The sequence below is a fragment of the Notolepis coatsorum genome (assembly GCF_963971535.1).
Source record: "Notolepis coatsorum genome assembly, chromosome: 1".
In the NCBI taxonomy this organism is placed as follows: domain Eukaryota; kingdom Metazoa; phylum Chordata; class Actinopteri; order Aulopiformes; family Paralepididae; genus Notolepis; species Notolepis coatsorum.
In genome coordinates, this window is record NC_140165.1 from 76,613,080 (window position 1) to 76,637,255 (window position 24,176).

General features: G+C 44.5%; 1 protein-coding gene across 1 annotated transcript in view; it reads left to right on the forward strand.

Moving 5' to 3' along the window:
* Window positions 1-24,176, forward strand: part of dnah2 (dynein, axonemal, heavy chain 2) — a gene marked incomplete at both ends in the record, with an annotated part of 509,699 nt that overhangs the window by 52,108 nt on the left and 433,415 nt on the right. The window contains 1 exon segment of the mRNA XM_084326360.1: window positions 17,593-17,811. Within this exon segment, the coding sequence (XP_084182486.1) occupies window positions 17,593-17,811 (219 nt within the window).

The window sequence follows — 24,176 nt, forward strand, 5'->3', positions numbered from 1 at the left end:
AAACTTGTTTTTCCAAGAGATTTGAATAAATAATAAATATATTATTATTATTTATTACAGTGCCGTCTGGGAGAAATGCGAGGCCCTGTGCGAGATTTAAACATGAGCCCCCCGCCCCCCCCCCCCCCCCCCCCCACTAAAGGTAAAAAAAAGTAAAAAAAAAAATGTATAATACATTTTTTTTTAATAATTTTTTTCTTAATAATAAAAAAAAATAATTGCATACATTCAACGTATTCTTAAATAATAGCGCTGCCCGAGGCTGGGCATACGGTCAACGTATTCTTAAATAATAGCGCTGCCCGAGGCTTAGTGGCAATGCACCTGTACAGTCGTACACCTGGCAGTAACAGGGAAAATGCATAAAACACCCCTGGAACCTGATAAACAAGCTTAAAGCCAGGTACATTAAAACTTGGGAACACTAGACGGTGTGCAGACTTTTCTTCCACAAACATTACAGATCTAATTCGAGTCTAGCACCCGTGACTACATTTGGATGTGCGTGAGTCTTTTCTACTACATTTTTCAAGCACGACATGCAGATTTGCAGTTTTGCCTTATTTGAATCAAACTCTATAAGCTTAGTACACACGTCACAACTGCACGATGCAACGCACCGAGTGAGAGAGAGAGAGACAGAGAGAGCGAGAGAGAGAGAGCAAGAGAGAGAGAGAGAGAGAGAGAGAGCAAGAGACAGAGCAAGATAGAGAGGAGCGAGAAAGAGCGCGAGAGAGAGAGAGAGACAGAGAAAGAGAGAGAGAGAGAGAGAGAGAGAGAGAGAGAGAGAGAGAGAGAGAGAGAGAGAGAGAGAGAGAGAGAGAGAGAGAGAGAGAGAGAGAGAGAGAGAGAGAGAGAGAGAGAGAGAGAGAGAGAGAGAGAGAGAGAGAGAGAGAGAGAGAGATCCATGGCGGGAACAGAATAGATTGCATAAAACACTCACCCTAAGGCAGAATCAGTCCAAGAGGAAGGAGACGACCGTGGAGATGACAAAGTTCACCAGTCCCATGATATTGTCCCCCCGTTGGGATGAACTTGGGAGTCTGTTCCTAGTTTATCTGGCACACGTTAGCACTCGATAACGTCTAGCTAGCTAGCTAGCATTACCTAACGCTAGCTAGCTAGGTTAGCTAATGCTAGTTAGCTGTCCCTGCCTTTAGCTATAAGCTACTAGCCAACATGGCTAGCCTAACTGAACGTTCTAACACGCAACAACTTTCATCTTCAGTCCATCTGCCGAACGTCCTTTTTGTCTTGGCATAACCTAATCACTATACTTGGTATTGATACGCTTACGACACGTGGCTTACAGCTTGTTATTTTTTCTGCTCCGATGCTGCACATTTGGTTTTCAAACATAGGATTCTCTTGGCCAAGACATCCACTCGCTCCTGTGGATAGCGCCGAATAGACCCCGTACCTGTACCCCCTCCCCTCGTGGATAATACCGGTCTTCTTCACATCTCTCTACCGACTACCAGACCGACGCCAACCAGCTCCCCCTAGTGTTAGTCCTCCCACAATGCGTTGCACAAAAGTAAACGGGTCATTGAATGAAACCAATAGTATATCTTCAGAGCCGCAGAGCCCGGAACACTATTCTACAAACGTGTCTAGTGTGAAATATATAAGCATGTAGGCAAAACTAGATTTTAGGTCTGTGATGGAAAGTGATTGTTAACATTCTATGTATTTTTATTTTTATTAAAAAAAGATTAATAAATAATTTTTTTTTTTTTTTGCGAGGCCCCCCTTCTCGCGAGGCCCTGTGCGACCACACTGCTGGCACGCCCCTAGCGGCGGTCCTGATTTATTATTATAAAAATAAATCAATAAACAAACTTGAAACACTAACTTGAGGCCTATAGTCTTATGGTGTCACCGGATAGTCTCATTTAATTACATTTCAAACCTTTATTTCAACTCGCGAGACACTGGGGTTGTCCTCAATTACAGCGATGACAAGCCTACAAAACAAAGAGACCGTTATCAGCAAATGCATACACATACTATAGGCACGACAAAATAAGAATAAACAATAACATCAGTTAAGACAGTTACAAGTCGACACAGTGGTTGGAGGTCATACTTTTAAATGCAGCAAAAAAAGGAAGAACCTCCAACTTCAGAGTCAGTTGGAGGGCATTCCAGGTGTTGGAAGCATAAAGCAGTTTTTCCTAGTTAAGAGCAAACTCGAGGACAATAGGTAAAATAGGTTCTAAGATTCCATTCATTTTCTATTTATTTTTTGTGCCCTGGGAGGATTCAGTAGAGGAGGCTAATGAAAGGAAAAGGGGCCATATGGTAGGGTATGTAGCAATGGCATGTGGTAGGGTATGTAGCATGTTGTAGGGTATGCAGCATGTGGTAGGGTATGCAGCATGTGGTAGGGTATGCAGCATGTGGTAGGGTATGTAGCATGTTGTAGGGTATGCAGCATGTGGTAGGGTATGTAGCATGTTGTAGGGTATGCAGCATGTGGTATGGTATGTAGCATGTGGTAGGGTATGCAGCATGTGGTAGGGTATGCAGCATGTGGTAGGGTATGTAGCATGTGGTAGGGTATGCAGCATGTGGTAGGGTATGCAGCATGTGGTAGGGTATGTAGCATGTGGTAGGGTATGCAACATGTGGTATGGTATGCAGCATGTGGTAGGGTATGTAGCATGTGGTAGGGTATGTAGCATGTGGTAGGGTATGTAGCATGTGGTAGGGTATGTAGCATGTTGTAGGGTATGCAGCATGTGGTAGGGTATGTAGCATGTTGTAGGGTATGCAGCATGTGGTATGGTATGTAGCATGTGGTAGGGTATGCAGCATGTGGTAGGGTATGCATCATGTGGTAGGGTATGTAGCATGTTGTAGGGTATGCAGCATGTGGTAGGGTATGTAGCATGTTGTAGGGTATGCAGCATGTGGTATGGTATGTAGCATGTGGTAGGGTATGTATCATGTGGTAGGGTATGTAGCATGTGGTAGGGTATGTAGCATGTGGTAGGGTATGTAGCATGTGGTAGGGTATGTAGCATGTGGTAGGGTATGTAGCATGTTGTAGGGTATGCAGCATGTGGTAGGGTATGTGGCATGTTGTAGGGTATGCAGCATGTGGTATGGTATGTAGCATGTGGTAGGGTATGTATCATGTGGTAGGGTATGTAGCATGTTGTAGGGTATGTAGCATGTGGTAGGGTATGTAGCATGTGGTAGGGTATGTAGCATGTTGTAGGGTATGCAGCATGTGGTAGGGTATGTAGCATGTTGTAGGGTATGCAGCATGTGGTAGGGTATGTAGCATGTTGTAGGGTATGCAGCATGTGGTAGGGTATGCAGCATGTGGTAGGGTATGTATCATGTGGTAGGGTATGCAGCATGTGGTAGGGTATGCAGCATGTGGTAGGGTATGCAGCATGTGGTAGGGTATGTAGCATGTGGTAGGGCATGTAGCATGTGGTAGGGTATGTAGCATGTGGTAGGGTATGTAGCATGTGGTAGGGTATGTAGCATGTGGTAGTGTATGTAACATGTGGTAGGGTATGTAGTGGTAGGGTATGTAGCATGTGGTAGGGTATGTAGTGGTAGGGTATGTAGTGGTAGGGTATGTAGCATGTGGTAGTGTATGTAGTGGTAGTTATGTAGCATGTGGTAGGGTATGCAGCATGTGGTAGGGTATGTAGCATGTGGTAGGGTATGTAGCATGTGGTAGGGCATGTAGTGGTAGGGTATGTAGCATGTGGTAGGGTATGTAGCATGTGGTAGGGTATGAAGTGGTAGGGTATGTAGTGGTAGGGTATGTAGCATGTGGTAGTGTATGTAGTGGTAGGTATGTAGCATGTGGTAGTGTATGTAGTGGTAGGTATGTAGCATGTGGTAGTATGTAGTGGTAGGTATGTAGCATGTTGGTATGAAGTGGTAGGGTATGTAGCATGTTGGTATGAAGTGGTAGGGTATGTAGTGGTAGGTATGTAACATGTGGTATGGTATGTAGTGGTAGAGTATGTAGCATGTTGTAGGGTATGTAGGGTATGTAGCATGTGGTAGGGTATGCAGCATGTGGTAGGGTATGTAGCATGTGGTAGGGTATGTAGCATGTGGTAGGGCATGTAGTGGTAGGGTATGTATCATGTGGTAGGGTATGTAGCATGTGGTAGGGTATGAAGTGGTAGGGTATGTAGTGGTAGGGTATGTAGCATGTGGTAGTGTATGTAGTGGTAGGTATGTAGCATGTGGTAGTGTATGTAGTGGTAGGTATGTAGCATGTGGTAGTGTATGTAGTGGTAGGTATGTAGCATGTTGGTATGTAGTGGTAGGGTATGTAGCATGTTGGTATGAAGTGGTATGGTATGTAGTGGTAGGTATGTAGCATGTGGTAGGGTATGTAGTGGTAGAGTATGTAGCATGTTGTAGGGTATGTAGGGTATGTAGCATGTGGTAGGGTATCTACAGTAGCATGTGGTAGGGTATGTAGCATGTGGTAGGGTATCTAGCATGTGGTAGGGCATGTAGCATGTGGTAGGGTATGTAGCATGTGGTAGGGTATGTAGCATGTGGTAGGGTATGTAGCATGTGGTAGGGTATCTAGCATGTGGTAGGGTATGTAGCATGTGGTAGGGTATCTAGCATGTGGTAGGGCATGTAGCATGTGGTAGGGTATGTAGCATGTGGTAGGGTATGTAGCATGTGGTAGGGCATGTAGCATGTTGTAGTGTATGTAGTGGTAGGGTATGTAGCATGTGGTAGGGTATGTAGCATGTGGTAGGGTATGTAGCATGTGGTAGGGTATGTAGCATGTTGTAGTGTATGTAGTGGTAGGGCATGTAGCATGTGGTAGGGTATGTAGCATGTGGTAGGGTATGTAGCATGTGGTAGGCTATGTAGCATGTGGTAGGGCATGTAGCATGTGGTAGGGTATGTAGCATGTGGTAGGGTATGTAGCATGTGGTAGGGTATGTAGCATGTGGTAGGGCATGTAGCATGTGGTAGGGTATGTAGCATGTGGTAGGGCATATAGCATGTGGTAGGGTATGTAGCATGTGGTAGGGCATGTAGCATGTGGTAGGGTATGTACTGTAGCATCTTCATTGTCAATACCTGGAGCTCACTAGCCATGTGAACCAACACTGTGCTACAGGGACTGTATAATAGTCTGGAAGGGGTTTACTTACACATCAGTCACAAGCTGCCTGGGGCCACCTAATCTATTCCAATCTTCTCTAAAAACTCCCCACGGACAGTACAACGCCTACTTTCCCCAGAAATAGTCAAGTTTCTAGTCCATAATGAATTATTGTTCACCAGCTCTGGCATTTTTGTGACCACTCGCTTCTAATTGTATAATAACTCAACTTGGCGCATGCAAACTACAACGGAATAATGCCCAACACCTGGGTCGTTTAGCAGTCTTTTCCTGGTATATAGGCCCTTGTTTCGTCATTGTGTGCGTGCGCCAAGTTGATCAGAAGAGCATGGTCACGAGAACGCAGAGCTGGTGAACAAACAATTCATTATGAAGTAAAATCCCGACTCGACTTGCAACGAGGCACAGGCCTGTGGAAGTTGGCCGTGCTGTTTGGGGGCCGTTATGGGCCATATAATACATTCGTAATGTGTAGTTCCATAGTTTAATTATTTATAGGCATGCTAGACGTTCCTTTGGCAATGGGATTGGGTTTCTTCATTGAGCGCTTAACACGTATATATTTCAAGATTTCAAGATTTCAAGAGATTTATTAGTCACATACATACACAAGACATGTAGTCAAGGTGGCCTTGATTGTGTAAAAAAGTACAATAATAATAATAATAATAATAGAATAAAATAGAATAGATAATAGATAGACATGATAAAAGGTACTAAGATAAAATACTATACAATGCTAAGCTTATGAATTAAAGGTAATGAGTCATATATACACTACTATACAATTATACTATACAATATACTATATATTGTGTTTTATTATATTGTGTTTTATTATAAAGATCAGCACTGTGCTCACTGTGTTCTAGGTCAGCATTATATCATTCTATAGATCTAGATTTAAACCATAACTCGTGCTCTGAGGTGCTGAGTCTCCAGCCTATACCTACTACATCAGATGTGTGTTTGGACTGTGTCACTGAATGTCAAAACGATGGGGTTGCTAGGCTGAAGTGTGTGTGAGGAGGACATGATGTGTCCTGTGCCCATCGAGCTCAGGGAGACAGGCGAGCAGGGAGACAGGCGAGCAGGGAGACAGGCGAGCAGGGAGACAGGCGAGCAGGGCCTGAGGACTGCTGCTCCCAGCTGACAGCTGCGGAGCTAGTGATGGTAATGATGGAGCATCGCCGTCGGTTGTGTGATAGTAAAGGGTTAACCTTCTGTCGTGTGGCAGTGAAAGGGTTAATGTGCAGAGAGGAGCTCAATATATACATCTACACATCTCAACTGACACCATGCACTGTTCTCGACTCAGACACTTAGACTGACATGCTATATCTCTCCTGTCTATATGTCTGTATGTCTCCTGTCCATCTGTCTGTCTGTATCTCTATCGGTCTGACGGTCTGTCTGTCTGTCTGTCTGTCTGTCTGTCTGTCTGTCTGTCTGTCTGTCTGTCTGTATGTCTGTCTGTCTGTCTGTCTGTCTGTCTGTCTGTCTGTCTGTCTGTCTGTCTGTCTGTCTGTCTGTCTGTCTGTCTGTCTGTCTGTCTGTCTGTCTGTCTGTCTGTCTGTCTGTCTGTCTGTCTGTCTGTCTGTCTGTCTGTCTGTCTGTCTGTCTGTCTGTCTGTCTGTCTGTCTGTCTGTCTGTCTGTCTGTCTGTCTGTCTGTCTGTCTGTCTGTCTGTCTGTCTGTCTGTCTGTCTGTCTGTCTGTCTGTCTGTCTGTCTGTCTGTCTGTCTGTCTGTCTGTCTGTCTGTCTGTCTGTCTGTCTGTCTGTCTGTCTGTCTGTCTGTCTGTCTGTCTGTCTGTCTGTCTGTCTGTCTGTCTGTCTGTCTGTCTGTCTGTCTGTCTGTCTGTCTGTCTGTCTGTCTGTCTGTCTGTCTGTCTGTCTGTCTGTCTGTCTGTCTGTCTGTCTGTCTGTCTGTCTGTCTGTCTGTCTGTCTGTCTGTCTGTCTGTCTGTCTGTCTGTCTGTCTGTCTGTCTGTCTGTCTGTCTGTCTGTCTGTCTGTCTGTCTGTCTGTCTGTCTGTCTGTCTGTCTGTCTGTCTGTCTGTCTGTCTGTCTGTCTGTCTGTCTGTCTGTCTGTCTGTCTGTCTGTCTGTCTGTCTGTCTGTCTGTCTGTCTGTCTGTCTGTCTGTCTGTCTGTCTGTCTGTCTGTCTGTCTGTCTGTCTGTCTGTCTGTCTGTCTGTCTGTCTGTCTGTCTGTCTGTCTGTCTGTCTGTCTGTCTGTCTGTCTGTCTGTCTGTCTGTCTGTCTGTCTGTCTGTCTGTCTGTCTGTCTGTCTGTCTGTCTGTCTGTCTGTCTGTCTGTCTGTCTGTCTGTCTGTCTGTCTGTCTGTCTGTCTGTCTGTCTGTCTGTCTGTCTGTCTGTCTGTCTGTCTGTCTGTCTGTCTGTCTGTCTGTCTGTCTGTCTGTCTGTCTGTCTGTCTGTCTGTCTGTCTGTCTGTCTGTCTGTCTGTCTGTCTGTCTGTCTGTCTGTCTGTCTGTCTGTCTGTCTGTCTGTCTGTCTGTCTGTCTGTCTGTCTGTCTGTCTGTCTGTCTGTCTGTCTGTCTGTCTGTCTGTCTGTCTGTCTGTCTGTCTGTCTGTCTGTCTGTCTGTCTGTCTGTCTGTCTGTCTGTCTGTCTGTCTGTCTGTCTGTCTGTCTGTCTGTCTGTCTGTCTGTCTGTCTGTCTGTCTGTCTGTCTGTCTGTCTGTCTGTCTGTCTGTCTGTCTGTCTGTCTGTCTGTCTGTCTGTCTGTCTGTCTGTCTGTCTGTCTGTCTGTCTGTCTGTCTGTCTGTCTGTCTGTCTGTCTGTCTGTCTGTCTGTCTGTCTGTCTGTCTGTCTGTCTGTCTGTCTGTCTGTCTGTCTGTCTGTCTGTCTGTCTGTCTGTCTGTCTGTCTGTCTGTCTGTCTGTCTGTCTGTCTGTCTGTCTGTCTGTCTGTCTGTCTGTCTGTCTGTCTGTCTGTCTGTCTGTCTGTCTGTCTGTCTGTCTGTCTGTCTGTCTGTCTGTCTGTCTGTCTGTCTGTCTGTCTGTCTGTCTGTCTGTCTGTCTGTCTGTCTGTCTGTCTGTCTGTCTGTCTGTCTGTCTGTCTGTCTGTCTGTCTGTCTGTCTGTCTGTCTGTCTGTCTGTCTGTCTGTCTGTCTGTCTGTCTGTCTGTCTGTCTGTCTGTCTGTCTGTCTGTCTGTCTGTCTGTCTGTCTGTCTGTCTGTCTGTCTGTCTGTCTGTCTGTCTGTCTGTCTGTCTGTCTGTCTGTCTGTCTGTCTGTCTGTCTGTCTGTCTGTCTGTCTGTCTGTCTGTCTGTCTGTCTGTCTGTCTGTCTGTCTGTCTGTCTGTCTGTCTGTCTGTCTGTCTGTCTGTCTGTCTGTCTGTCTGTCTGTCTGTCTGTCTGTCTGTCTGTCTGTCTGTCTGTCTGTCTGTCTGTCTGTCTGTCTGTCTGTCTGTCTGTCTGTCTGTCTGTCTGTCTGTCTGTCTGTCTGTCTGTCTGTCTGTCTGTCTGTCTGTCTGTCTGTCTGTCTGTCTGTCTGTCTGTCTGTCTGTCTGTCTGTCTGTCTGTCTGTCTGTCTGTCTGTCTGTCTGTCTGTCTGTCTGTCTGTCTGTCTGTCTGTCTGTCTGTCTGTCTGTCTGTCTGTCTGTCTGTCTGTCTGTCTGTCTGTCTGTCTGTCTGTCTGTCTGTCTGTCTGTCTGTCTGTCTGTCTGTCTGTCTGTCTGTCTGTCTGTCTGTCTGTCTGTCTGTCTGTCTGTCTGTCTGTCTGTCTGTCTGTCTGTCTGTCTGTCTGTCTGTCTGTCTGTCTGTCTGTCTGTCTGTCTCCATCACTCACTCTCTCTCTTTCTCTCTCTCTCTATTTGACAACAAATGCTTTATCATTAGCACATTTGTACTGTAAGTTTGTGTTTTTCATTTTTGGAAAAACTCCCTCTCCCTCTATCTCTCTATCTATATCTCCCTCTATCTCTCTCTCTCTCTCTCTCTCTCTCTCTCTCTCTCTCTCTCTCTCTCTCTCTCTCTCTCTCTATCACTATCTCTACTCTATCATTCTCTCTCACCATCACTGTCTCTGTTTCTCTCTCTCTCTCTGTCATTCTCTCTCACCATCACTGTCTCTGTTTCTCTCTCTCTCTCTCTCTGTCATTCTCTCTCACCATCACTCTGTTTATATTTCTCACCCTCTCTGTTACTCTCTCTCTCTCTCAACACCACTCTGTCTATATCTCTCTTTCTCTCGATCTATTTGTCTCTTTCTATTTCTCACTCCCCAGCAACACCATACCTCCATGGCACGTGTGTGTGTGTGTGTGTGTGTGTGTGTGTGTGTGTGTGTGTGTGTGTGTGTGTGTGTGTGTGTGTGTGTGTGTGTGTGTGTGTGTGTGTGTGTGTGTGTGTGTGTGTGTGTGTGTGTGTGTGTGTGTGTGTGTGTGTGTGTGTGTGTGTGTGTGTGTGTGGTGTGTGTGTGGTGTGGTGTGTATTATAAACATCAGACATGAACAGATAGATGAATACATAGATGTACTCCACCCACATACAGAGCAGACACACATACACACACACACACACACACACACACACACACACACACACTGAATTATTTATGCAGATGTGATGCTGCGTGTTTCATTTGGGCTCCATCCTCATCTCTCTGTGTGAAAAGCAGATGGCACATTTTGAGGTGGCAGTCATGTGTGGAGAGAGAGAGAGAGAGAGAGAGAGAGAGAGAGAGAGAGAGAGAGAGAGAGAGAGAGAGAGAGAGAGAGAGAGAGAGAGAGAGAGAGAGATAATCCAACTGTCTTTAATCCATCCATCTCTCTCTCTCTCTCTCTCTCTCTCTCTCTCTCTCTCTCTCTCTCTCTCTCTCTCTCTCTTTGTCTCTTTCTCTGTCTCTTTCCATCTTTCTTTTTTTTATGATTTTCATATATTGTTGAGGATAATAAGAAGCAGGGTGTGATTTGTGAAAAAAGAAAACAAGGTGGGATGTTTAAATTATGACCCTTTTTAATGTAGGCCATAAAAAAAGTTTAATGTTCTGCCCTCAATCACTTACAGGTGTTACTTTAACCCTTTCACTACCACACTACATAAGGTTAACCCTTTCACTACCACACTACAGACAGGTTAACCCTCTGTATTGTCACAGTGAAAGGGTTAACCATTTGGTAGAGCAGTAGTGAAATGGTTAAACATATAATTGAGTTTTCATGGGTGACCAGACGCAGGACAGTAGAGCAATAGCCTAACTGAATACAATATGTAAGAACAAAGTCTACATAATGTAAACAACGTTTGATATAAATATAAACATTTCGATTAATTAACACATTTTAAACATCTTAAACGCATAGTAGTGGCTAGTTCGGTCAAATAGGCCTTAATGTCTGAGCACCACAGAACAGAACAGAAATTGTAGTCTGATAGAAATGATGTCTTCATAGACAAAGACACAGTTTTCAGCACCATGGAGAGTGCACTGTGTTTTCAGCACCATGGAGAGGGCAATGTGTTTTCAGCACCATGGAGAGTGCAGTGTGTTTTTAGCACCATGGAGAGGGCAGTGTGTTTTCAGCACCATGGAGAGGGCAGTGTGTTTTCAGCACCATGGAGATGACACTGTGTTTTCAGCACCATGGAGAGGGCAGTGTGTTTTCAGCACCATGGAGAGCGCAGTGTGTTTTCAGCACCATGGAGAGTCCAGTGTGTTTTCAGTGCCATGGAGAGGGCAGTGTGTTTTCAGCACCATGGAGAGTCCAGTGTGTTTTCAGCGCCATGGAGAGCGCAGTGTGTTTTCAGTACCATGGAGAGGGCAGTGTGTTTTCAGTGCCATGGAGAGGGCAGTGTGTTTTCAGCACCATGGAGAGTGCAGTGTGTGTTCAGCACCATGGAGAGGGCAGTGTGTTTTCAGCACCATGGAGAGTGCAGTGTGTTTTCAGCGCCATGGAGAGTGCAGTGTGTTTTCAGCACCATGGAGAGTGCAGTGTGTTTTCAGCACCATGGAGAGTGCTGTGCACCATATATCCCCTTTGAGGGATTTATATTGCTTGCAGGAGTGCGCTGATTAGAGCCTTCTGATGTTTATTCAAATTCTTGGCTTGGCAGTGAGAAATCCGCTTTGACTTGAATCACACTCTTCACCAGATCCACACTGCATCAAATTCTCTGGCCCAGTCAGAGCACATCTTCAGCTGTAGCTCAGAGGCTATTGGAACTAAGTGCTGGTCTGTAGTAAAGCTGAGATCACTTATAGATGTGTAAAAAAAAAAATTTAAATACATTTTAAATACTTTTTTCTTAAAAAAGAAAAGAAAATATTATGTAACTTTAGTTTGTGTGTGTGTGTGTCGTGGGCCAACTACAGCATCGCAAAAACTACAGTGAGTGCACATGACACAAACACACACACACACGAACTAACGTTAAATAATATATTTTTTCTTTTTTAACTCATTGACCGCCACACTTAAGTGCGCGAGAGGGCGCTAGAGCGCCACCGCTTTAATCAATGGGACGACTGGGAGATTTGCGAGTGCTTAAAATATATCTTAAATTACGGCTATGGGACTAATACACTCGTGGATTATCAGTGAGTTGCTTTTAGTCAACCTGCACAAAACAGATTTTTTTCATCTGTACATTTCCGTTTGATACCGTTTTGAATACGAGTATCTGGCTTCTCCTCCAGTAGCACCAGTTACAGAGGAGCCAGGATGGACTTGTTTGCAGAGTGGAGGTGGTGCCAAGTTATGCCGGATTTTGTACATTAGGCAGTTCTTACAAAGTTATTTCCTCCCTAAAGCCTTCCTTCTTTCCTTCCTTCTTCCTTCTTCCTCTCTCTCTATTTTGCATTTTGTCTTCTTTTTCTCTCATAGGACAGGAACCCGTTGGAAATCTGAATTGGACCCCAAAGAAATTAAATACCGTATTATTCAGTATACAGTACTGTACCTCCCAGACCTACTTGCTGAGTCTGGCTGTGTTGGTGTGTGTGTGTGTGTGTGTGTGTGTGTGTGTGTGTGTGTGTGTGTGTGTGTGTGTGTGTGTGTGTGTGTGTGTGTGTGTGTGTGTGTGTGTGTGTGTGTGTGTGTGTGTGTGTGTGTGTGTGTGTGTGTGTGTGTGTGTGTGTGTGTGTGTGTGTGTGTGTGTGTGTGTGTGTGTGTGTGTGTGTGTGTGTGTGTGTGTGTGTGTGTGTGTGTGTGTGTGTGTGTGTGTGTGTGTGGTTGGGGTCATTGGGAACAAAGATATATGCATGTATTTTGCAAAAATGTAGATACTTAAGATAATTGTCTCTGTTAGAGAGAGATCTAACGTACTTCTATGTGTTAAACTGCTGCAGAGCAAGTCACTCTGCTCTGATCTCCTGCCAGAGTCTCTTGGCCTGGTCACAGTGTGCGAGGTGTCCTAATGAAAGTGTCATTAATTTGACTGGGAGGTTCCTCCACCATTAGCTAATGGATTGTTAGCCATCTGCCACGCCAAGCTCCACTGCTTACCCATTTATGCCTCCTCCCACCTCCTCCCTCTCCACCAAGGCTCAAAGCTCCTTCTGCTGGTCTGTTTGGTCTCATCCTGTCTGTCTGTCTGTCTGTCTGTCTGTCTGTCTGTCTGTCTGTCTGTCTGTCTGTCTGTCTGTCTGTCTGTCTGTCTGTCTGTCTGTCTGTCTGTCTGTCTGTCTGTCTGTCTGTCTGTCTGTCTGTCTGTCTGTCTGTCTGTCTGTCTGTCTGTCTGTCTGTCTGTCTGTCTGTCTGTCTGTCTGTCTGTCTGTCTGTCTGTCTGTCTGTCTGTCTGTCTGTCTGTCTGTCTGTCTGTCTGTCTGTCTGTCTGTCTGTCTGTCTGTCTGTCTGTCTGTCTGTCTGTCTGTCTGTCTGTCTGTCTGTCTGTCTGTCTGTCTGTCTGTCTGTCTGTCTGTCTGTCTGTCTGTCTGTCTGTCTGTCTGTCTGTCTGTCTGTCTGTCTGTCTGTCTGTCTGTCTGTCTGTCTGTCTGTCTGTCTGTCTGTCTGTCTGTCTGTCTGTCTGTCTGTCTGTCTGTCTGTCTGTCTGTCTGTCTGTCTGTCTGTCTGTCTGTCTGTCTGTCTGTCTGTCTGTCTGTCTGTCTGTCTGTCTGTCTGTCTGTCTGTCTGTCTGTCTGTCTGTCTGTCTGTCTGTCTGTCTGTCTGTCTGTCTGTCTGTCTGTCTGTCTGTCTGTCTGTCTGTCTGTCTGTCTGTCTGTCTGTCTGTCTGTCTGTCTGTCTGTCTGTCTGTCTGTCTGTCTGTCTGTCTGTCTGTCTGTCTGTCTGTCTGTCTGTCTGTCTGTCTGTCTGTCTTGTCTGTCTGTCTGTCTGTCTGTCTGTCTGTCTGTCTGTCTGTCTGTCTGTCTGTCTGTCTGTCTGTCTGTCTGTCTGTCTGTCTGTCTGTCTGTCTGTCTGTCTGTCTGTCTGTCTGTCTGTCTGTCTGTCTGTCTGTCTGTCTGTCTGTCTGTCTGTCTGTCTGTCTGTCTGTCTGTCTGTCTGTCTGTCTGTCTGTCTGTCTGTCTGTCTGTCTGTCTGTCTGTCTGTCTGTCTGTCTGTCTGTCTGTCTGTCTGTCTGTCTGTCTGTCTGTCTGTCTGTCTGTCTGTCTGTCTGTCTGTCTGTCTGTCTGTCTGTCTGTCTGTCTGTCTGTCTGTCTGTCTGTCTGTCTGTCTGTCTGTCTGTCTGTCTGTCTGTCTGTCTGTCTGTCTGTCTGTCTGTCTGTCTGTCTGTCTGTCTGTCTGTCTGTCTGTCTGCTCGTCTGTCTGTTGGTCTGTCTGGCAGGCTGTCTCTGTGCGTCTTGGACTACAGCTCCACTTGTTTCAAAGGGATTTTGTATCTTCCCATCATGACTGACAGGTCTGGCTGCTCCCAAGTCATATTTGGCTGCGTCGTGTGATCCGATGAGCCAGGTCACGTCCTGGAGCCGCCGGGCTCGCAGCTACGGTCCAAATCATACAAAGAACGCCATCACACACGGGCCATGGAATGGGAGAGCGAGAGCATAATATAATTATAATGCCGACTCTGATTTAAATGATCTCATATCATAGGAAATGGATTTAGCTTTGTTTTTCTTTTCTGGGGTGGATTTTTAGCAGTCTGAAAATACATTAAGACGGTACTCAACTCAGTTTATTTTATCTGGAAGGAAAACAAAAGCAAATCTTCAGATTAAAGGAGCCTTTCAGAACTGGCCCCATGCTACAAGACAAGTCCTAGAAACTAGTGATGCGCCAGTACTTTTTCACCGCCAATACAGATTCCAAGTCCTAATCTCTAAGTACTGCCCAATACCAAGTACTGATCCGATCCATCACTGTTACTGTATAAACTTAGACCATTCGTTTGCGATCACTGGACAAACATCAAGGAGATATAATCCTTTTTTTTTTCTCTCACCATCAGAGATTCAACATCTTTCTTTGCATGTGAGTAGCTTTGCTTTGCTCTCTGAAGTGCGACACGTGACTCACAGAATCCGATTTTAGAGTTTAGGGAATTTGTTGTGCGCTTCATGCTCCTAACATGGCATCAAGTTTCAAGTTCAAGTTTCTTTAATAGTTGTCATACAGAAGTACAGAATACTTTTATACAAAATGCTTCTTACTGTTACGCTCCAGAGACTGTGCAAGACAAGATAAGTATGAAATAAAATAACATAGTATAGCATGTAAATTAGAAGTAAAAAAAATGAGGTCACAGTGTTCAGTATAGACATATGTACAATGTTCGATGCAGAATAGACGTAACTGAGTTACCATATAATATACAATACTGTGCAGTGTACTAATATACAATACTATATAGTGCAAGGCAGAAATGGGATGAGGTGCAATTTAGGTACAATTTACAGTAGGTGTACGAGTTGTAGTGCAAATCCTTTATCAATAAATATAAAGTGTGTTTGTGTGATCTAAAGTGTGGAGAGTGGGTGCTGCAGTGTGTTGTTTGTTTAAGTGAGTGTGTGCGTGTGGGTGTGTGTGCTGTGTGCATTTGATGGTTGTTGCATAGTGTTTATTGTTCGTTTAGCAGCCTGATGGCCTGGGGATAGAAGCTTCTTCTGAGTCTTTCTGTGCTCGCCTTAAGACTCCGGTATCGCTTGCCTGACCGCAGCAGTTCAAAGAGGCAGTTGTTCGGGTGGCTCGAGTCCTTAATAATTCTCTTAGCCTTCCCCTTGCACCGCTTGTTGTAAATGTTCTGGAGGGTGGGAAGCCCCCCTCCAATTGTGCGTTCGGCTGAACGTGTCACTCTTTGTAGTCTGCTACGGTCTTGTGCAGTGCTATTCCCAAACCAGGAGGTGATGTTGCCAGTCAGGATGCTCTCTATTGTACATGAGTAGAAGTGCCTAAGGATCTTCTGACTGACTTGGAACTTCCTTAGGTGCCTGAGGAAGTAGAGGCGTTGTCGTGCCTTCTTCACAACACTGTCAATGTGTGTGGTCCATGTCAAATCATCGGATATGTGGGCTCCGAGGTACTTGAAACTGTTCACTCTCTCAACCGGTGCCCCGTCGATGCTGAGGGGGCTGTAGTCCTTGACCCCCGACCTCCTGAAGTCCACAATCATCTCTTTTGTTTTGCTGACGTTCAGGGAGAGGCAGTTCTCCTGACACCACTGTGACAGGTTCTCTACCTCTTCCAGGTAGGCCCTTTCGTCGTTGGCAGAGATCAGGCCCACCACTAATGTGTCATCAGCAAATTTGATGATGGTGTTGTTGTTCCGCTGTGCTACGCAGTCATGTGTGTACAGGGAGTAGAGGAGGGGGCTCAGAACACAGCCCTGGGGGGCCCCTATGTTGAGCGTGATGGATGAGGAGGTGCAGTTGCCTGCTCTTACCACCTGGGGTCTGCCCGTCAGGAAGTCCAAGACCCACTGGCAGAGGTCATAGTTCAAGCCCAGGTCCCTGAGCTTGGCTATGAGTTTGGAGGGGACTATGGTATTGAATGCTGAGCTGTAGTCGATGAACAGCATTCTCACATAGTTCCCCTGCCTCTTGTCCAGGTGTGATGCTGCTGTGTGCAGCACATGGGCTATGGCGTCCTATGTGGACTTGTTGGGGCGATATGCAAATTGCAGAGGGTCCAGGTTGATGGGGAGGGAGGAACAGATGTAGCCCTTCACTAGCTTCTCAAAGCACTTCATGGCTATGGAGGTGAGGGCTACAGGGCGCTAGTCATTGAGGCAAGCAGGCGTAGATTTTTTGGGTACAGGGATGATGGTGGACTTCTTCAGACAGGTGGGGATGACCGCCTGTTCCAAGGACAGGTTGAAGATGTCAGTGAATACCGGGGCCAGTTGGTTGGCACAGACTTTTAGGATGCGGCCGGGGATGCCGTCTGGTCCTGCTGCCTTCCTGATATTCACTTTTTTAAAGATCCGTCTCAGGAAGAAAGAGTTGCTGGGAAGAGAAAGGAGTACATTTGGTGTATGAAATGAATAAGTAAATGAATTAATAAATACATACATGAAAACAAAACAAACATAATTTCACAGACGCCAGGGACGTTTCCAGGCCAAGCGTGGGCACACAGTGACACACGCTCCTAGCGTCAGATCTTTATGATCAAAAGTCCTACTGAGTGCAGCCCAGGGGTCTGTCTGTAACTCTCTGTAATGTTCTACCCTTCACTTAGGTAATGTTGTTGTTAACATAGCAGTCTTTATTTAAAAATGTTCCTGGTGTCCCTGTTATAACTGTAATCTCCACACTGTCCGCCTCTTCATCGGCAATGCCCCTGTGTCTGACAATCTATCAATCTATCAATCAATCAATCTATCTATCTATCTATCTATCTATCTATCTATCTATCTATCTATCTATCTATCTATCTATCTATCTATCTATCTATCTATCTATCTATCTATCTATCTATCTATCTATCTATCTATCAATCAATCAATCAATCAATCAATCAATCAATCAATCAATCAATCAATCAATCAATCAATCAATCAATCAATCAATCAATCAATCAATCAATCAATCAATCAATCAATCAATCAATCAATCAATCAATCAATCAATCAATCAATCAATCAATCAATCAATCAATCAATCAATCAATCAATCAGCCTGCCTGCCTGCCTGCCTGCCTGCCTGCCTGCCTGCCTGCCTGCCTGCCTGCCTGCCTGCCTGCCTGCCTGCCTGCCTGCCTGCCTGTCTGTCTGCCTGCCTGCCTGCCTGCCTGCCTGCCTGCCTGCCTGCCTGCCTGCCTGCCTGCCTGCCTGCCTGCCTGTCTGTCTGTCTGTCTGTCTGTCTGTCTGTCTGTCTGTCTGTCTGTCACATTTGTAAGTTTGTGTTTTTTACAAATTGAATGTAAAGTGAGCTCCCTCTCTCTCTCCCATCTCTCTCCCATCTATCTCTCTCCCTCCCCCTCTCTCTATCTCTCTCCACCCCTCTCCCTATTTCTCTCTCTCTCTCTCCCTCTCCCTCTCTCCCTCTCTCTCTCTCTCTCTCTCTCTCTCTCTCTCCCTCTCCCTCTCTCTCTCTCTCTCTCTCCCAGCTGAAGCAGACCATTGAAGCAGAGCTCAGGCAGAGCGACCTCCAGGTGACGCCCTTCACCCTCACCAAGGTGATCCAGCTGTACGAGACCAAGAGCTCCCGACACTCCACCATGCTGGTCGGCAAGACAGGCAGCGGCAAGACGACCACCTGGAGGACCCTGCAGAGTGCCCTCACCACCCTGCACCGCGCGGGGGAGCCGGGCTTCCAGACGGTCCGGGTGGGTGCAGCTCCTAGCACCGGTCCTTGTGTGCCGTCAGCTAAATCTAGCAATACATACCCCAAGCACCGGTCCCTTAACACCTTCATGCCGACACAAAGGCTACAGACAGCAAGAACCAATTACTGACGACCGGATGTGTATCAGAAGACTGCATTGATACATGTTTTGAAATCAAATCAAATCAAATGTATTTGTAAGCCCTGAAATCACAAGTTAATGTTCCCATGGGCCGGACAAAAAACCCACCATGAAATCCAAAATAAATGTAAAATAAATAAATGCAACACTCCCAGACATACCCCAGCGAAGGTAAGGACATCAAATCAAATCAATAGGAAAAAAGCACCACAGGCGATGTGGAGGAGAGAAACCTTAAAAGGGCCCCCTTCTTGGATGTCGGTGATAATAGCAAATCAGTGCTAAATGCATGTGAACGGGCCGACACTACCAATGTGGATAGGCCCTTTTGGCCGCAGTCATGTCATAACGGCGCGTAATAAGCAGCTTGCGAAGCACACATGAGTTGTGCAGGGTTCGCACAAGGTCCTTGAAGTGCTTGATTTTTTTTTTTTTTTATATAATTTTATTTCCATTTTCAACCAGCATGGATACATACATGATATGGTCAGTGTCAAAATAGAGAATCATCCATTTTGGTTATTTTTTTCGCCCCCCACCCCCACTCCCTCCCACCAGTTCCCTCCCACCAGCCCATCCCCCCACCAGTTCCCTCTCACCAGCCTACCCCCCCCCCTCCCAGATTCAACTCAGACTCACATTAGGCAAACACAAAATGCATCAAACACTTCAGGGTTTTTTAACAAGTCCGAATTATAAAGTTTCGAATAGAAATGTTGGAAACTCTCATTTATTACTTTAGGGTCCTTAGAGGGGTGTTCAGATTGGGTTTCAATCTCAGGGATCATGTGCAAAGCCTCCGATTTACGAATTTGGTGAGCTAAAATCTTGGATGGTTTGTCCCCATGCTCATACCATGACTGTCTGGATCTATGCATCAGCTGTTCCGTCTGCTTAGTGGAGAGTAGATTGAATTCCATTTGTAAGTTTAGTCTTTGTTTATAAAGGTCTGGCGACAGTGCCATTGAGTGCTGCTGATCCAGCTTCTTAATGAGATCTGCTAGTTCAGTTAAGCACTTTTCTTTCTGCTTTCTGATAAACGAACAATACGAAATTATATGGCCCCGTAGAAATGCCTTTAAGCTCTCCCAAATAGTGCCGAATGTTACATCAGCAGTCATATTTGTTTCAAGGAAAATGTCAATTTGCTCAGAAATATGTTGGACAAAACCGTTATCTGACAGTAGTAGAGGACTAAGGCGCCACATGTAAGCCGAGTGCTGGTTTGGAAAGTTGAGCTCTAAAGTAAGGGGACTGTGATCCGAAATTACTATGCTATTATATGTGCAGGTCTTAACACTAGGAAACAGTTTTTGATCAACAAAAAAATAATCAATCCGTGAATATGTTTGGTGGACAGGAGAGAAGAAAGAATATTGTCTAGCTAATGGATAGAGAGATCGCCAAGCATCAACAGCACCATATAACTCCAAGTAGGATTTTAGGACCACAGAGGATTTTGATATAACACGGGATCTTATTGAAGATCTATCTAACACCGGGTCCATTGTGGTATTCATATCTCCCCCAAGGATCAGCTGATGCGTATCTACATTGGGCAAGGAGTAAAGGAATTTTTTGAAGAATGTACTATCATCCCAATTAGGGGCGTATACATTTGCCAAAATTAGAGGGGTATTATATAATGAGCCCACCACTACCACATAGCGACCCTGTGGATCAGTGTTTACACTTGAGACAATAAATGGGGTAGATTTATGAATGAGAATCGCAGCACCCCGTGCTGTATTGTTAAATGTTGAATGGAACAATTGACCAACCCAATTTCTCTTAATTCTCAAGTGGGATGCATTTCTCAGATGCGTTTCTTGAAGAAAAGCTATATTCACCTTAAGGTGCAAAAGATGAGACAATACCTTAGTACACTTGAGTGGACGGTTCAGTCCTTTGACATTCCAACTGATAATGTTGACTTGGCAACCCTTAACTTTCGAGGTTGTAGTGGATGGTGTCACCATCCTGAATCACTGGAGAAAATATGAAAAACCCTGTATACACATTTGCACCCTTAACTTTCGAGGTTGTAGTGGAGGGTGTCACCATCCTGAATCATTGGAGAAAATATGAAAAACCCTGTATACACATTTGCACAGGTAAAATGTATGAAAAAAGAACAGTTGTGTGACCTCAGAGCAAGAGAAGATGTGAAAAAAAAAAAACAAAAAAAAAAACAGAACATAGATAACAACACATTGACCCCCCCTCCCCAATATCCCCCCATGTCATCTCTAGGACAACCAAAAAAAGCCCAAGCTTTTGTAGCTTCTCTCTAGACCTCAATGGAACCCTGGTCCTACCAGGCTAACCTAAACAAACCTTTAGCTAAGCAAACAACAATAATATAAAAGAAAAAGGGTATATCATTACAGTACAGGGAAGATACCCGAAAATATATTTTTGGTCACTACCGTGGTATTTTATATTAGCGAATAACCCCAGTTGTCATAATACATGCATGGAATTTGAAAAAAGAGATGAAAAAGTAAAATAAAAAATAAATTGTGGCTTATACGGCCATTACTTGACCATACTCATGTCATGGTGTTGATCGAATCTTCTCTTTCACAAACCCATAAGCAAACAATAATAATACAAAAGATACCCATTGCAGTGCAGGCAACCTAGAGTATCATGCTTTGTCAAGATACCCGAAAATATATTTTTGGTCACTACCGTGGTATTTTATATTAACGAATAGCCCCAGTTGCCATAATACATGGAGCATGGAGTTTGAAAAAGAGATGAAAAAAAATAAATAGAATAAAATAAAGAATAAAAAATACCTTCAGAAAGAGAGTTAGGAGAACAGAGAAAGAAGAGGGGGTATTAAAAGGACCCCCCCCCCTTTTTTTATTTGTTTTTATCTAAATCTATATAATATTAACAGAGAAGGCATTTCAATGTTCAGTGTCCTTTTGTATTCACAAATAGTCCCACATTATAAAACTTAGTAGGGCCCGATGCGTAAGATGGGAACCAAAAAATAGATAATAAAAAAAAGAGAAAGAGATGGATTTCATTATCTGGTCTGTAACTCAAGTCCAAAAATGAGCGTCTGGGTCCATCTGCTGGACACTTGAATATGGTACAATTTAGGTGGTAATCTACATTAAATTAGGTAACAATAGTCTCTCAATTTCAAAATAAAATAGTGGCTTATACAGCCATTACCTGACCATACTCATGTCATGGTGTTGATCGAATCTTCTCTTTCACAAACCCATAACTAAGCAAACAATAATAATACAAAAGAAAAGGGTATATCCCTATTACAGTACAGGCAACCTACAGTACCATACTTTGTCAAGATACCCGAAACTATATTTTTGGTCACTACCGTGGTATTTTATATTAGCGAATAACCCCAGTTGTCATAATACATGGAGCATGGAATTTGAAAAAGAGATGGAAAAGTAAAATAAAAAATAAATTGTGGCTTATATGGCCATTACTTGACCATACTCATGTCATGGTGTTGATCAAATCTTCTCTTTCACAAACCCATAGCTAAACAAACAATAATAATACAAAAGATACCCATTGCAGTGCAGGCAACCTACAGTATCATGCTTTGTCAAGATACCCGAAAATATATTTTTGGTCACTACCGTGGTATTTTATATTAACGAATAACCCCAGTTGCCATAATACATGGAGCATGGAGTTTGAAAAAGAGATGAAAAGAAATAAATAGAATAAAATAAAGAATAAAAAATACCTTCAGAAAGAGAGTTAGGAAAACAGAGAGAAGAGGGGGTATTAAAAGGACCCCCCCCCCCCCCTTTTTTAATTTGTTTTTATCTAAATCTATATAAATTTAACAGAGAAGGCATTTCAATGTTCAGTGTCCTTTTGTATTCACAAATAGTCCCACATTATAAGACTTAGTAGGGCCCGATGCGTAAGATGGGAACAAAAAAATAGATAATAAAAAAAAAAGAGAAAGAGATGGATTTCATTATCTGGTCTGTAACTCAAGTCCAGAAATGAGCGTCTGGGTCCATCTGCTGGACACTTGAATATGGTACAACTTAGGTGGTAATCTACATTAAATTAGGTAACAATAGTCTCTCAAGTTCGAAGTAAAATAGTGGCTTATACAGCCATTACCTGACCATACTCATGTCATGGTGTTGATCGAATCTTCTCTTTCACGTATGACATGGCCAGATCGGGGTCCTCGAATGATTTCTCCACTCCGTTGAATGTGATCCGGAGTATGGCAGGGAAGCGGAGGCCGAATTTGATGTTTGGTTTGTCATATTCATAAAGAAGGTGCTTCACCGCTGTGAAGGCGGCCTGCTTCCTGGCAATCTCCGGTGCGTAGTCGGGAAAGATAAATACCTGCTTCCCCTTGTAAAATAGTTGTTTCTTCTGATTTGAGAGTCGGAGAATGTGATCTTTGATGTCTCCATGGTGAATCCGCATTATAAACGGCCTGGGTTTCTCTCCATCCCGTGGCTTCTGTGCCAATGTGCGGTGTCCACGGTCCAACCGTGGAGCATCCTCGAGGTCCAAAATCTCCTTCAGCACAGCTGCACAGAATTGTCGTGGATCATCTCGTTCGCTGCCCTCCTCGATTCCAATCAGGCGAATGTTCTGGCGCCGGCTGCGGCCTTCCAAGTCCAAACATTTGTCCTTCAAAGTGTGCATATCCGACTGTAGCCGTCCAACTATAGTTTCCAGAGCCGTGATAGATGAGCTGCATTCTGTAGCATTTCCCTCTATGTCGTCAATGCGTTTAGCATTATGCAAGTTAGCAGACTGTAGAGCGCTGACGGTCGTATGTAGCTCTTGGCGGATCGAAGCTATTTCTTTATGGATAGTGGCTGTCTGTGTATCCATCTTTGCTCCAAGGGTTTCAATAGCCGACATAATCTTATCCACAGACTTCGAATCAATCTCAGGCGGCCCTTGGGTAGTGTCAGTGTCAGACCCCGAGGAGAGTGCGTAATCTTCAGGTGTCTCACGGCTATCGTCAGCCCCCATAACTTTTGTTTGGGCACGTTTTCGTCTCCCACCACGTCGAGTAGACATCGCCGTTTAGTGTATAAACTGATTAAATTCGATTCGCCGAGTGGTGGAAAATGTTATATATAAAAATTAAGCGTAGGTTTAATTCATTCACATGGTATATTAACTTCAATTATGATAGTTGTTTGCTGAGCTTCTGGATGCACAACCTCACATGTCGGCCAAGTGCTTGATTTTTGACAAAAAAAAGTCAAGGCCTGGAATTCCTTGAAAACTGCAAATTTTTTAACAAGGTGCTTAAAAAGTCATTGAAATTTAAATCGACCATTCGCATTAAATGTTTTGTTCGTCCATGATCAAATTGTTCTGAATCAAGCAATCGTTTATTTTTTGTTCTGTTTTTTTTATTTATTTTTTTTATCTTTTTCCCCCTCCTTTTTCCTCCAATTTTCTCCCATCCCAATGTTAGTCGTTATGCCAATTCCCAATCCCCTTCCTGGTCGCTGCGCACTTACCCCCCACAGTCGGTCTGGGAGAGTGGAGGCTACCACGTGCTTCCTCCGACACACGTCCAGCCAATCAACCGCTTCTTTTCACCTGGCAGCGCGGATTCTCACTGAGAGGGCGTAGCGTGTGGAAGGATCACTTCCACTTAGATCCTATCCGCGCTTAGCAGGCGCCCCGACCGAACTGTAGGAGTCGCTGTTTATAACGACCCGGACCCACCCCGCCAGCTTCTCCCAAAGAATAGATATCGTATCGTGATGAAACTGGTGATTCCCACCCCTAGTAGAGTCCATACATCCAACACCAAATCCCATAATTCCTTACATGTAACATGTCTGGCTGTGTGACGTGAACTTGTCAGCATGACAATGACTGCAACTAAATAACACAAATACAATAGGCACATTTGTGACTGTTACAAATATAACACGTTTTATACTTGTGCTACAAGATGTTGGCCTGTGCTACAAAACTATCAACCTCTGTAGCACCAGTGCTATGTGCAAAAAAAGTTTACGTACAGCCCTGCATTGATAAGCGACGGGTGTATTAGACACCATAATTTAAGATATAGTTTAATCGCTCGCAAATGTGCTCGTCCTCCCATTGATTAACATGGTGGCATCCAAGCGATAAATCGTCATATCAGGCTGGCAACCAATGTGTTAATGGTCCTCTATGTTTATATATGTGTGTGTGTGTGTGTATGTGTGATTGATTTT